Source organism: Primulina tabacum, chromosome 9 (assembly GCF_025594145.1).
Source record: "Primulina tabacum isolate GXHZ01 chromosome 9, ASM2559414v2, whole genome shotgun sequence".
Lineage (NCBI taxonomy): Eukaryota > Viridiplantae > Streptophyta > Magnoliopsida > Lamiales > Gesneriaceae > Primulina > Primulina tabacum.
In genome coordinates, this window is record NC_134558.1 from 35,619,308 (window position 1) to 35,634,483 (window position 15,176).

A 15,176-nucleotide genomic window follows, 5' to 3' on the forward strand; every position below is an offset into this window, starting at 1 on the left:
GACGAACTCTTGTCTAAGAGAGCTTCTGTTCAGACATTAACGGGTAGCTCATGGAAATAAAGCCCAAAAAAGTAAAGCCAATTCAAATCTAACTAAATCTTGAACAAAATCTAATCAAATATTGCGCATGATTCTGATGATCTAAATCTACCAAATCAAGACTTTATTCTTCTCCTACAAATAGCAGGTTTCGTTCGTTGTTTATTCATTCAGATATTCACATTACTTTCTCAGCACACACATTTCTCTCTCAGTTTTCTATTATCTTACTTGAGCGTCGAGGGGCTACACCGGAACAATCTTCAGGCCCCCTTCTAACGTTCTTGTTTGTGCTTCCAGATTTCGAAGGTCCGATCCGAGGTGTCCAGGTGAAGATCCGAGCTCTCAGCTGCCATCCCGAATTTCAACATCATCATATAATATATATATATAAATAAAATTATTGCAGAATAAAGAAAAAAATACACATTAACTATCGACTGTAATGTACTAATATAAAATGATAATCTCGCACATCCTTAAAAAAATCTAAATTTCATCTCCACTCCAAACATTTTTCATCTTTGGGCCGAGGGGTCCCTGCTCCCCATAGACTTCGCTAGGCAGCAGCTTCAGCTTCTTCCCCGGCAGCAGCTTCTGCACCTTTCTCAATTCTTTACCAAAATCATAACTTATTTGAGGTCCCCATTCCCTGGCATAGTTCAGCCACGGCGGCTCAACCACCTCCTCCGCTGACACCACAGAATACCTGGACCCAGTGTCCATCACCATTCCACTTTTTGCAGCTTCATTCCTCAACCCAATATTACCACCCCCCTGCAAAAAAAGACCTGCACTGGAATAGCTTGCATGACCGTTTAACGAGGAGTAACCCACGAATTTATTCCCACTCTGGAATTCCAAATTGGAGGAATCGACCCATCTACCCCCGCTGTGTTCGGAGAAGTAAACTTTGTGGAGTACCCCATCGAAGTTGCTGATTCTAAGCGTCAAATGTTCCCAGTCTCCCACGTGTTCGCCGATTTTCCCGAGTGAAATTTTGCGGAATAATCCTATCTTTGCTGTTGCAGGGCCGTTAAAGGGGTAGAAAAGCCACACTTGAATGTCGGTAAATGTTGCTCCAAGCACTGGTTTGATGTGCATATAAGCTTCTGCGGTCTGCAAATCTCCTTTCTTCACTCTTTCTCTTGCTTGTTCATCAACTGGAAGGTCTATCCAGTATGCGCCATCATTTGAGCCCCCTTGCGGAAGATTTGAACCATCGGGCTCAATTGGCGTAGGTTTTGACTCTTCTCCCTTTGTGTACAGCAATGCACCATTGCTGAAATACCAGTTTACTGAAGAGGGCAGGTAAATCTCCTTAGGATGGAAGTAAATATACGGTGCATATGTCTTCAATAATGCTTCAACCTGGCTTAGATTAGGCATGGAAGATAAGTTGGGATTGTTGTTCTTCAGACGAGATAAAGGCGGGGTGGAACTAGAAGTATCGTTAGCAGTGTTTTCTTGAATAGAGAATGTGCCTATACCAAATGCTTGTGCTGCCATCCCTCTGTTCTTTGGTCCTAAATCATATATATTCAATCCATTATGTGCCCAAATCAGGTTATTGGATTCGGATTCATCTGTGAAATCAGATCTAACACATCGAATCTTGTCTAGAGAAGGCTTATCAGGGGACGATGTGATGACATACCCCACGGCTCTGTAGCCGTTGGGTGGTTTTGGGAGCCAAAAGTAAGCAGTCTCTTCCGGCCCATTTGGCTGGCTACTGTTAACCCAAACTTGAGTGTAGTCAATTGGACTCTTCAAGATCTGACCTGATTGATCACTTGCATCAGATTTTCCCACCAAAACCCTACCAAAAAGAGGTTGGCTATTTGCTTGGGCGTAGCTACCAAGCATCGAGAAACCATCTGGTATTGGAGATGGTTCAAAAAACGTCACACCAAGATCGTTTGATCCTCCTGTATATGTTGCCCAGATTTTCTTGAAAGATGATATTTGAAGCAATTGAAGGCCTCCTATGTCTATTACTCCTTTTCCAAAGCCGCCGTCTGTCATGCAGGCAGGAACAAAAACCAAACATAAGGCCAACTTAGCAGGTGAAAGTAATACAATGCTAGCAGGCCATAAGCCCAAAGCATAGCTGAAATTCAAACCCAAAATACTAGTCTATGTGGTCATGTAACGTCAAAGGTTGATATGTTACTCTTTTCGCTCACATACAATCCAATTTTCAACTAAACCACTTAAGTTAGGTCGTAAACCCAAATACAACAATTCAAACCCGAAAAAACTTTTTTATTACCGGGAAAAGATTCCCAAGTTCATGTCATTTCACTGTTGTTTATAAAACCAATGTGGGATGTTTTACTGTTACCCGAATACCGAAACGGTGTTGAGAAACAAACAAACCTGAAGGCCAAGAGGGCAGTGGAGAAGGAAGCTTGAAAATGGTGTCGATAGGCAGAGAATTAATTGATTCCATGTTTGATGAAGAAACATTGCTACTCAGACAATTCCCAGTCACCAATAATCTCAGTACAACCATAAAGAAAACACTGAAATTGCTGGAGCAGATACATGTGCGTACGAGGATAAGAAACAGACGGCCCAAAAGCATGTTCCAGGTACCAAGATTCGATCTTTTCATCTTCAAAACCTTTACATACATCATACATGTATACATACGCACACGTACTGTCTCTCCCAGACAACAGAGTTGTCGCCTTAGCTAATTTCTGTGGTGAAAATAATCAGTATTTGTTACCTGCATGCCGTGATTTCTCTCTCGTATTGAATTGGGTTGGCTGAGTGATTGTTTCTTTACAGATAAAACAAATAGAAAAGTAAAAGTTAACGGTTACCTAACTTTAAGTCAAAAGTATTAGTAGAAACCAATGCATTTCTTGTAGCAAAGTGCGGACTCCATTTATTCTTACCATTCGAAACCGACGAGAGGAAACAGGTGGAATTGGTTTTGAGTGACAATATAACCATAACCGCACTTAGCGGCTCCATAAATTTTAAACAAAAATGAAATAAATGTTTTTGGTGTTATTGATAATTTGTAATCTTTGTAATAAATGTAAAGTTGACTAACCTCTAAATTCTAAATCAAATATCCCCATTTTGAACTATATTGATTCTATTAACAATTATACAAAAACTCATGAGACGGTGTCAAGTGTCAGTTTTATGAGACATTTTTTATTCATTAAAAAATGTTATTTTTATGTCAAAAATATTATTTTTTTCCTGTAAATATAAATATGGTTGACTCGTCACAAATATATTTGGTTAAAAATAAGCAATTGTTTGAATATTGACAAAGCACTTAACATAATAAATTACTTTGTGAATTGATTAGTGCCATATAAGTGGAAGTGTCAAATAATTATTAGGTGATTCCACTCTCTTAGCATGCTGAGGTATAAACTATTCTTATGAGTTGTCGTTATCTATATATAGTTTCATAATTAAATTTATGAACAACTCATGAGGAACAAATCGAATTATTACCTTCTTTTTTGGGAAATAATTCGTTCGATTTACCAAACAAAGCAAATTTCACGATATTCATTCACGTAGACAATATCAATCATGGGAAAATTGAAACTATAATTCATTCTTTAGCCATATACAAAAATGTTTATCATTAACAATGTTTAACATAACCAAATCTTGTAACCAAATATATTTTTCAACATCGATAATACTGCAAGTTTTGCGATCATAAAGCATAACCAAATTGATAAATGAGAGAAAATTGTGATTTTAGTTATGTAAGTTGATTTGTTTTGTGTTTTATTCTCGTAACCTGTCAAAGTTTAATTTCCATACAGTAACTTAAATTTTTTTCATTTTGATCTTTTTTTAGAAACTACTAATACAACTCATATGGTTTAATCAACATTGATTTCATCATATGTGACACGTGTATATTTTAATAAGTGTAACAAAAGTTTTATTCTTGTCACATGAGCCATATAAAAGAGTGTCAGAGTCAAATAAACAATATCCAGTTAATTTAATGATTTTCATGCAAAAAAAAGACCTAAAAAGTTCAAGTTATTGAATGAAAACTAAAATTTGACAATTTACAGAATTAAAACCCATAGCAAGTCAATTTATAAGACTAAAATAACAATTGTTATTTTTTCCGACAAAAATATAATATGATGAATTATACTAGTAATAGTAATAAAATAAAATACATGGGTTGTGAGTGTATAAAAAATTTAAAATGAAAATATTAAAATTATTATTATAATAATAAATTTTTATTTAATAATAATAATAATAATAATGCCATTGTATATGTATGTCTTATTCATTCGGTTCTGAAATTAAAATTGATATATCAAAACTATTATTTAGTTGTAAAACGAAAACATGTTTTCTTTCACCTACAAATATAAGGATGTAAAAGTTTTCCCCCTCATTTAAAATATTCGATTAAAATTTAATGAATTAATTCTTATGAAAATTTTGTATGTTATTTTCTCTTTAATCTATGTTTCATTTAAAGTAATATCTTTCGTGACTCAACAATATTATATAATACGAGTCTCTTCGTATTTTAATAAAAGTTAGATATCACTTGTTGATAATCAAAATACTTAAATTTGATCGTATCATATAGAGAAATGCTTCAAATATAGTATATAAAAAATCCGTTATTTTGTGTAACAAAGATTAGGTAAACCCGGCACCGGATGTGAGGGAGTTTTAGACCCGGTTAAACCGTCCTACAAGCGGGTTCGAGTAAGTATCATATTTTATGAACCCGTCCCCGTATCATCAATAATAGTATATTGAAATAATGGATAATTTAATATGAACTTTTAATTAATAATATTTTAAGATTGAAAAAATTATATTTTATTTATTTATAAAATAATTTGTATTAAAATATATAGTTTTAATTTTCTTATCTTATTAGTTAAATATTAATTAATAAGTTTTAACTTTTGATTAAAGAAATGAAAAATAACATCATTGATTTATTAATTTTAAAATTTTATTTTATATGTAATGAAATATAAAAATTTTATCTCATATCTAGCCATTGTCATATTTCCATTTTTTTGGCGCTCTCTTCGTCTTCACTCATCCACGCAGGGTTTTCACAACTGTTCACTTCCCATTCTTCCCCTGAAATCAACTTATTAGATTAATCATTAAATTGATTCTTCGGATCACAAACGCTAATTTCTACAATATGCCGCCGATTAATTTGACGGAGGGCGCGATTGCGCTGCTCTCGAGCGGCGAAGCGCAGGGGACAGACGTAAAACCCGTGCTTCAAGTCGCCGACATACGTTTGGTGAACACACAGAACCAGAACAATAACAATGAACGGTATCGGATCCTGTTGTCGGACGGGGAGTTCACTCAGCAAGGCATGCTCGCGACTCAGCGAAACGAATTGATACGGTCTGAAATGCTGCAGAAAGGTTCCATTGTGCAGCTGACGCAGTTCGTTTGTAATCTTATTCAGAATCGCATGTCAGTATTCGAAATCCCCTTACACTTATTTTTGCTTTTAGGTTTTTTTTATATCAGTTTCTATTGTCTCTCTAATTTTCTTTTGGGGTGAGGTGGTGGTGGGCAGTTGAACATCGAGGTAGATAAAGTAGTCATCGCGTCTCAAAATTTAGTCTTTTCAGCGAAAGAAATTGAGTACCTTACTTATGCAATACTAAATTTTTCTCATGGTGGTTATTTTTATCTTATGAATTCTTGGGTTCACTATCCTATTTCCCAGTCTTTTACTGATTCTTTTTATATTTTACCCCCTTTTTTTAAAAATGTCATAAGCTATTGGTTTCTTACGGTTGATCCATTTGAAGTTTTTGACTAAAAGCATTAAATTTTCCGCATTTGAACCTAGTAATAAGTAAATTATGCTCTCCGGCTACACTCTTTTAACATGTTAGTTGACGAGTCCTGCAATATTGGATCAGGAACTTTGGTCATTGGAGTAGTTTATATACATAGTGCGACAAGAACTCTTTTTTATTGGAGTTGAGGTATCAATAATTTCACTTGACACGGACTGGAGTGTTCTAAATGGGGGTCGAGGGGTCATCCACCTCATTGCCTTTGCCTTAGGCGTCCTGCAAGCGGTTGAAGGTGAGCCGGGGGCCAGGCGAGGCGGTTAAAAGTCAACAAAATTTTAAAACCCCTATTATTAATACATTATACACGGTCTTCAAAACAAAATATCCAACCCAACCCAACCAATCACAAGTGCCACAAACCCTGCCTCAAACCGCCCACGTCGCCGCCTTGAACCGCCCACCACCACCTAACCCGCCATTTACAACTTTGAGAGATACTAATCTAAAACTTAATGTATGGGCCTATTCCCCTAATGTTGTCTCTGATGTACTTCATGTGAATTATTTGTTATGTTTCAGTTTGTGAAATATACTTTTCCCCTAAACTGGTGCAGGATTATAATCATTATTGATCTGGATGTGATACTACAAAAATGTGATCCTATTGGTGAACCAAAGCAATATCCTAACAAGACTGATGGAAATGCCCCTTCAATTGCTAGACCGACAGCACAGGTTCAGCCAGCAAACCAGCCAGTTACTGGAAGTGGTCCACAATTTTATGCTTCTGGTTCAGCTCCACTGCCAAATGTGGGCAGCGGAATTCATGCTCCTCCTGTGATGGAAGGCCGAAATGCAGGCTCACACTCTTATAATTCTCCCATCAGCAATCTTGACTCTAGCAGATATGGTTCAACGAATGCACCTCCACAGTTTGCTAAATCAGAACCTGGTTCTGGGATTTCTCGGGCTCCTAACAGTTTTGTCAGGCCGCCTCAGTCACTTCATAATCAACCGCCTCCAATGTTCTCCAACAGGGGTCCTGTAGCTAAAAATGAAGCTCCTCCAAGAGTTATTCCTATCGCTGCACTGAATCCTTATCAAGGAAGATGGACGATTAAGGCCAGAGTGACGTCCAAAGGGGAACTCAAGCACTACAGCAATCCTCGAGGTGATGGTAAAGTATTTGCATTCGATCTTCTTGATTCTGATGGAGGAGAAATAAGAGTAACATGCTTCAATGCTGTGGCAGATCAGTTTTACAATCAAATTGAGCATGGTAGAGTTTATATGATTTCTAAAGGTTCTCTAAAGCCTGCTCAGAAATCTTTTAATCACCTACGTAATGATCATGAGATTTATCTGGAGAGTACTTCAATTGTGCAGCCCTGCTTTGAGGATGATAAAACCATCCCGCAGCAGCAATTTCATTTTTGCCCCATATGTGACATTGAAGGCCTAGACAACAACAGTGTAGTAGATGTGATTGCTGTTGTTTCTTCTATCAATCCATCCACCTCAATAATGAGGAAAAATGGTCAAGAAACTCAGAAAAGAACTCTCCAACTCAAAGACATGTCAGGCAGAAGTGTTGAATTAACTTTGTGGGGAAACTTTTGCAATGCAGAAGGTAAAACACTTCAGAACATGTGCGATTCTGGAGTATTTCCTGTTTTGGCTGTGAAATCTGGTAGAGTGAATGATTTTAATGGAAAATCTTTGGGAACCATTTCCACTAGCCAGCTGTTTATAGAGCCAGATTTTCTTGAAGCTCACAAACTCAGAACATGGTTTGACAATGATGGAAAAAATACCACTTCTTTATCTATATCAAGGGACACAAATTTTGTCCGAACTGATACACGGAAAACTGTGTCTCAGATTAAAGACGAAAAATTAGGGACTTCCGAGAAGCCTGATTGGATTGCTGTCTCTGCCACCCTCACGTTCATGAAAGTGGACAACTTCTGCTATACTGCATGCCCCATCATGATCGGGGATCGTCAGTGCAACAAAAAGGTTACAAATAACGGGGATGGGAAATGGAGATGCGACAGATGTGATAAGTTTGTTGATGAATGCGATTATAGATATATTCTCCAGATGCAAATCCAGGATCACACTGGGTTAACATGGGTGACTGCATTTCAGGAAACAGGAGAGGAGATATTGGGAATATCAGCAAAAGACCTGTACTATTTGAAATACGAAGAACAAGATGATGATAGATTTTCTGAACTGATACGGAATGTTCTGTTTACCAAATTAATATTCAAATTAAAAGTCAAGGAAGAGACTTTTAGTGACGAACAGCGTGTCAAGTCAACAGTCGTCAAAGCAGATAAGGTGAATTTCCTAACCGAGACCAAATATCTTCTGGACTTGATTGCGAAGTTCAAAGAAGAGGACTCAGGTTCTTTACCTCTTAAAAGTGAGAAACCCATTGCAGTATCCGGACTGAATCACAGTGGATTTGGTAGTGGAAGCAGAGAATCGGCAGCATCTGCTATGAACTACAGTGGAAGTAACATCAACGTGGCCAGAGACACACCTGGTCAGATGGGCATGTACGTTAATCAGTATAGTGGTCCACAACTTCCCCCTACTAGCTCTGCTGGTATGCATATGAGTTGTAATAGCTGTGGTGCTAGCGGTCATAGCTCTGCAAATTGTCCTAGTGTTATGGGTGGTCCAGGGCAACAGTCTTATGGAGGTGGTTTTGACAATAAGGTGACCCCAAGGCCGAGTTCTGGGGGTGCATCCAGCGAATGCATCAAATGCCATCAATTGGGACACTGGGCTAAGGATTGTCCCAATTCGAACAATGTTCCTCCAGCTTATGGGAGCAGTAACGCAACTCCGGGTAGATATGGTACAGCATCGAAGCAATATGTTGGCGGGTTTTGAGTTTCTGATGTATATAATTTAGGCTATGTCAAGTGAAGAAGCATGAGAGTCTTGCTTTGTCTTGCTGCTGGTTATGTGTTTATCCTTGTTAAGAAATAATAAGTGGAGCATAGGTCGATTTGTATCAGATTGTGTAGCTTTGTTTTATGAAACATAACTTATCTTTTGTTTTAAATTATTTCTATCAATATGGATTTCTCAACAGAATCTTTTTTAGGATTTAGATTAGAACATGGGAAATTTGAATATATTGGGTAAAATAATTGTTTCGTTAGAACAATCGAAACGTCACGTGGTGCTTGAGCTGTTGCAGATTTTAAAAGATTTGAGTTGTATAATTACCATCGGTTATAGCTTTTGTAAAATCGACAAGTGTGCGGTCCTACAATTGGTATCAAAGCTAAGATCACATGTTCGATTTTCATTGATTATCAATTATTTGAAGGAAGATTGTTGGATGCAATAAGTGTCTCTGTTGGTTAGAACAATCGAAACGTGCTGATTGAGCTGTTGTACGATTTAAAAGCATTAAATTGCATCATTACTACCAACTATAACTTTTGATAAAATGACTTAGAACAATCGAAACGTGATGATTGAGCTGTTGTACGATTTAAAAAGCATTAAATTTCATCATTACTACCGGCTATAACTTTTGATAACATGACAAGAATTCGGTTTTACAAAATCATTATCTCAAATACATGTTCAACTATGATTCAATTTTAGATAAAAAAATTCTAACAAAATCATATTTTATCTGTTTTTATAAAATTTCAACTTAAAGCAACTCATGAATTATTTATAATCAAGCAAAATCATGAATTTTGGTTTGGTATGCCATATGTTTTTGATTATTTATTTTAAGTTTTGATTTTCACAGTGAATTAATGCATGAAATATTGTATTTTGAAAAAAAAATATCAATTGACACTTTATGAAACTTACGTTAAAATTTTATTTTATTGTGAAATAAAATGATTATAATTAAATTATTATAAAACAAAATATGTATGCATATTACAAAATTTCGCAAACTGTAAAAAATCACTTTTGTGGTTATTTTATTTGGTCTAGACTCTGTAAAAAATAAATTCTCAATGTAAATTTACTATTTATAATGTCACTTGTAATAAAACACAAACTAACAATCAAATAAAATATTTCTATATTCAAGAAAAGTTAAATTAAATAAAAAAAAAACATGACGCATTTTTTTATATTATAATGAGCTTGTATTGGTTTGATTTACATTATTTTTATCGAAAACTTGAACCAACCTAATTTTTTTTTTTTGGTTTAGTGAATTTTAAAACCAATTCAAGTTGTGATTCACTGTTTGGTTTGACTTCACAATTTGATTCAATTTTTAAACAACTATGATTGAAAAAAATGTAAATCTCATCGAAATTTTTGAAAAATTCTACGAGCACAGCCACTTCTAAACAAATTACCATACATTTAATCCCTAATTGAATTTTTTTAATCCAATATTTTACTCTTGCGCAGCCTAAAAATTTGAATTATCCTGTAGTATCTAAAATACACCAATTCAAATTGAACAGGTATACCATTGTTATACAAAAATAATCTGTTTGTTTTGTTAACCAGTGTGATCATTAATTTCGAGGGGTCATGGAAATTGTTTATGTACACGTAGTATCTTTCCTTTTCTGAGTCAAACAGCACCAACGTTTTCGTGCTTCATTTATGTGAAGATTGATCCAAACTGTGGAAGTATACATGAGAATAATGAGAGTAGATTGGCAATGTTAGAAGAATCATGACCAAAATGTAAACTGATGAAGCCAGACTTGGAACAGTTTAAATGGAAACATTAATCCCGGAAATCCTAACCATCAGCTTCCATTTTGCAAGAAGGTTGAAAGAGCAAACAAATGCTTAAAGATCTGGCATTCCCACGCCACTTTTAGCATCATATGTCTTTTCCAGGACCAGATCCATTGGGGTGTCCTTGGGACCAACTGCACGCAAAGAAAAGGAATCCACGAAAAGTTATCCTTTTCGGACGTAAGCAGAAAACATAGCATTCTGATCTTAATAACACAGACAATCTACAGTATAAGCTTTTATTATAAAATATGTTGATGCAGGTTTCATGAAGGATGATAAATCTGAATGATACCAATTGTTGGCCTAGGTGTGCTCCTTATCTTCAAGATATCTGGACGAGGAATTATGGATTCTGATGCTCCAATACCTCTTGAAACCCTTACTTTACTACCATCTTCCAAGTATTTGATTCCAACCTTACACGGCTTCCTGTCAAAGCAAATGTGAACCAGGATTTCATTTGAAAGCAAAATAATATGGTGAGGAATCATCTCCTCACCTGGTAACTGGATCAATAACCTGAACATTTGAGACATGAAGAGGGGCTTCTACTGAGAAAATCCCACCTTCATGACCTTGCCCTTGCTTAATGTGCTTCTTTACCTGCCGTGAGACAATAAGTAGAAACAAGACAGGTAAACAAAATTATGAAAGGTAACAGTTGCACATTAAGCCAGCAAAACTACTTTTTCATTTTCTAGAACTATTTTGTAAATTGCCTAATAGCATTAGAGACTCAATTGCATTAGAACAATTCTTAGTTTTACCTAATTGCATTGGAGCTACTCCTACCATAACCTTAATTGTGTTAGAACTGTTCTTACTATTCTATTTAAATATCTTATTTGTATTCAGATGAATCAGTCTTAAAAGGATTTTTATATGCATCACCAATTTCCTTGCAATATGTGTTCTTAGTTGTTTAATTCCGCTTGGTATTTCTAAAAACTCGTGTAAAACTCAAATTTCAAAGAAAAATAGTGATAATTATGAAAATCTTACTTAGAACAAATGATTGTCTGAAACTCTGAATCATATGTACAAACCCAAATATAATACTAATAATAGTTTCATGCAATTAGGTAGCACTAGAAATATAACAATGGAATACTAATAATACTATAAATTCTATAATAGTCTAACACAACTACGAAATACTAGAAATAGTTCTAAAGCAATTAGGTAACACTAAAAATAATTCAATTCAATTATGTTTTTAGTTCTAATCCTATTAAGCATTTCGAAATAACAAGATATGAAACTAGTAATATGAACGGGAAAACTGGTACCATTAATAATTGCATCCTCGTTTGAAATGGAAACTTACAACACGGGTCGAAAAATATTAAACCAAATAAACATCATAATGTCATCTCCTTGGAATTTGTCTTAATTTTTTCATATAGTTGATGGAAAAATAACTGCTACACATATCTATCACAAAAACATGAAAAAAGTAAAATATGCTCCCAGAGATAATAGAAATGATGGGGTTAACCTCACATACCACACGTCCAGCCAGAAGAGAAGATAGAAAGGAAACATGACAAACACAGTTTGACATACATATCATTTGAAACTTATTCGGAGCTGCATATGACAAGACTAAAGGAGTTCCGTTTTATTCACACATTTACATTGCTATCTCGCCCAGTGTCACATCTCCAACAAGCCAGATAAATAATAACAACAACAAAAACTTCCTCGAGCTTTGTTTTCTTCATAAAAAAGTTTGAAGAAAAAATTAAAATTTCAAACATGGATTTTTCCACACATTAAACCAAAATGCTTACCAAATTATTGCCCTCGACAATAACACGATTTTGAGAGCGAATTACACGCTTAACCAGACCTGTCTCGCCTTTATCTTTACCTCTGATGATCATAACCTGAAAAGGAATAACAAGGCACTCGATGACAAATATGCTTACACCGGCATGCAATGACTACCTTAAATGAAAATCTACAAATTTCATACTGAATATTTGTGAAGTTACATAAACTTCACTCGAAGTACACGTTCCCCTACTATATTAAAAATTTCGGTCCACAACTAACGAACAAGATTTTGAGAGATAACAACAATAAGCAATAAAAACAGTCTTAATCTCCTCACATTGTCGCCTCTGAGAATCTTCCAGTGATGAATGAGCTTCTGTGCAGCTTTCCAACCCATTTCGGCCTAAACCTATTCAAGGTTCCCTGTCAGGCACAATCCAGTAAGCAAAGTAAAACGCCAAATTAACGTTTAAGAGATACATACATCAAACTGAAACGAAACCAGATAAAATAATCTCCATTCTCGCACCTAAGGAACGTAGAAAGATTGGTTTTTTTTAATTGGTTTTTTTTAATTAAAAAAAAAGCACTATAACCAGAAATGAGGGATCCTGCGATTCGAGAACAAATCAACAACGAAAGACTCAATTGCAACAACATAAAAATCAGAGCTAAATTCAAATTTGTACAATAGAAAGAGAGAGAGAGAGCCCTTGATGATCGAGGAAGTCAGCTCCAAAATTAAGGAATTTGAGGGAGTTTCAGGTGATATGGCGAAGTGGTCGGTGAAATACTTTTAATGGGCCACCGCTTATTGGGCTCTGATTAAGTGGATTTGGGGAAGTGGTCGGTGAAATACTTATAGTGGGCCAATATTTATTGAGCTCGGATTATCCAAGCCCAAAATGGTTCATGAAATATTCCATTAAAATGTTTTTTTTCATATCTTTTTTTCTTTTCCTTCATTATAAATTGATTCAACTGAAATAAAAATTTCAAAAAAAATATTTTTTTCCAAGTATCAATTATATTTATCTTTTTTGAAAAAAAATAACAGGGGTTTAAGCGAGTTCAATTTTTAATTTTTTCCATTTTATCTTTAAAATTAAAAATTGAACTCGCTTAAACCCCTCACAATCATCTTCATAAGTTGCCCAAGACAAACTAGCAAAAAAATTTAGAAAAAAACTCGTGTGAGACGGTCTCATGGGTCGTATTTTGTGAGACATATATCTTATTTGAGTCATCCATGAAAAAGTATTACTTTTAATGCTAAGAGTATTATTTTTATTGTGAATAGCGATATGCTTGACTCGTTTCACAGAGGAATATTCGTGAGACCGTCTAAGATCCACTCAAAAAGTTACAAAACCATTTTACACGTGATATAATTTCTGATATCAATTTTAAGTTCATTACCAAAAGTGCAACGACACGTTAAAGATTCACATTTCAGCCACAATTCCAAATGCCACAGATAACTCTCATTCAATATGCATATATTCAATACTAATTATTTCATCCAGGTTTTCTCAGTAACACACGCCAGCAGGTGTAGATGAAGACTTCAGCATCTTTTCTGAGAATGGATATCCCAGATGATTCCCTGCTTACTGCAGTGACCAATTCACATTTGAACTTTTTAATTTTATTCAGAAAATTTAGAGTAATTTTTCCCAACAAGAAAACGACACTATATATGGCACAAGATAACACTACAATGCTGCAATCTGGTTACTTCGAACTTTTTTTGTTCTGGGTACTAGTATTCCTTGCATGCATGCAGGTTAGCTGTTGAACGAACCTCAGGACAGTAGGGCTGGCACTCGACTGTTGGTTGTCGAGGTGGATTTTTATTTGATGGTTAATCAGCAATGTCTGATACTGAGAGTTTATTTACACATTTTTTTATTATTGTTATTATTATTTCTTTAACCCGTGGGAGTTGGAGCGCTGGTGTGTCTCTGATCAATGTCTGATAGTTTTTTTACACCTATTGCATTATCGTATTTATTATTGTTATTGTTAGTTTCATCTTTTGATTTTTTAATGTATAGGTGATGCGACCGGGTAAAAATGAGTATAATATGTGTGGACCAATTCATCGGATCGAGTTATGAAACTGATGAGTGATGAGAGCACAGCTAGATGCGTGCAAACCGAAAGTTTTTCTCCCAAGAAGAGCTGGTACTAATCTGCAAACACGAAGGTAACCACGTGAATGGGTGCCGGAGAGATGTCCAGCGTGGTCACTCTGATGCTAAAACAGCAAGTGAATGAGGAAAACCAATATAGCAAAGAAAAATGATGTGCCAATAATGTATCAGAATCTAGAGAGTAAATGATAGGGATAACATATATGTGAATCAATGAATAATGCCTTAATGTTTAAACAAACCTGGTATTTATAGAAAGAAATTCAGTGATGACTAATTATGGCAAGATGATTGTCCATACCCTGCTTTCTGACACCAACTTCTCTGACACGCCAAACTGTCACTTTCGTCTTGTCAAATCCATGCGATTCTGACACTGATTGATTATTACCAAGATAAGATATCTCGTATTTGTGCACTCGAGTGAGGTGCTACTATCGAGGTAACTCGGGTAGAGAACCATCACCCAAGGACTCGTTTGGAAGCCCGGCTTCTGACAACCGGAAGGGTTGATATCTCGGACAGTCGTTTGCCAGGTTATTATTGAACCAGCCCAAAGCTTATCAGAACCTAGCCCATGATCCGAGATCATCCAGTACCCAAGACACAGGCCTTCCTCGGAAGGGTATCA

General features: G+C 35.6%; 3 protein-coding genes across 7 annotated transcripts; 1 reads left to right on the forward strand and 2 right to left on the reverse strand.

The window, feature by feature from the left end:
- Positions 1–436: 436 nt before the first annotated feature.
- On the reverse strand, positions 437–3,250 carry LOC142555602 (hypothetical protein At1g04090-like). Its single transcript, XM_075666552.1, has 2 exons — positions 2,419–3,250; positions 437–2,057 (listed from the first exon to the last, which is right to left on the reverse strand). The coding sequence occupies exons 1-2, from the start codon at positions 2,690–2,692 to the stop codon at positions 529–531; spliced, it is 1,803 nt and encodes a 600-aa protein (XP_075522667.1). The 5' UTR covers positions 2,693–3,250; the 3' UTR covers positions 437–528.
- Positions 2,506–8,991, forward strand: LOC142555600 (replication protein A 70 kDa DNA-binding subunit A-like). Of its 3 annotated transcripts, XR_012822441.1 has the most exons (3): positions 4,943–5,514; positions 6,464–8,831; positions 8,885–8,991. XR_012822441.1 is itself a non-coding variant. In XM_075666551.1 (2 exons), the coding sequence occupies exon 2, from the start codon at positions 6,690–6,692 to the stop codon at positions 8,754–8,756; it is 2,067 nt and encodes a 688-aa protein (XP_075522666.1). In that variant the 5' UTR covers positions 2,506–2,633; positions 6,464–6,689; the 3' UTR covers positions 8,757–8,951. The 3 variants fall into 3 exon arrangements, 2 of the variants coding, with proteins under 2 accessions (XP_075522666.1, XP_075522665.1); XM_075666551.1 differs by lacking the exon at positions 4,943–5,514 and adding an exon at positions 2,506–2,633 and having other exon boundaries at positions 6,464–8,951; XM_075666550.1 differs by having other exon boundaries at positions 6,464–8,952.
- A 1,337-nt stretch (positions 8,992–10,328) lies between these two features.
- LOC142555603 (uncharacterized) lies at positions 10,329–13,152 on the reverse strand. 3 transcript variants are annotated; one of them, XM_075666555.1, is made up of 7 exons: positions 12,919–13,063; positions 12,727–12,812; positions 12,404–12,499; positions 11,110–11,213; positions 10,903–11,039; positions 10,614–10,741; positions 10,329–10,485 (listed from the first exon to the last, which is right to left on the reverse strand). In XM_075666555.1, the coding sequence occupies exons 2-6, from the start codon at positions 12,784–12,786 to the stop codon at positions 10,659–10,661; spliced, it is 480 nt and encodes a 159-aa protein (XP_075522670.1). In that variant the 5' UTR covers positions 12,787–12,812; positions 12,919–13,063; the 3' UTR covers positions 10,329–10,485; positions 10,614–10,658. The 3 variants fall into 3 exon arrangements, with proteins under 3 accessions (XP_075522670.1, XP_075522669.1, XP_075522668.1); XM_075666554.1 differs by lacking the exons at positions 10,329–10,485; positions 12,919–13,063 and adding an exon at positions 13,100–13,152 and having other exon boundaries at positions 10,494–10,741; positions 12,727–12,810; XM_075666553.1 differs by lacking the exon at positions 10,329–10,485 and having other exon boundaries at positions 10,494–10,741; positions 12,919–13,062.
- Positions 13,153–15,176: the final 2,024 nt, after the last annotated feature.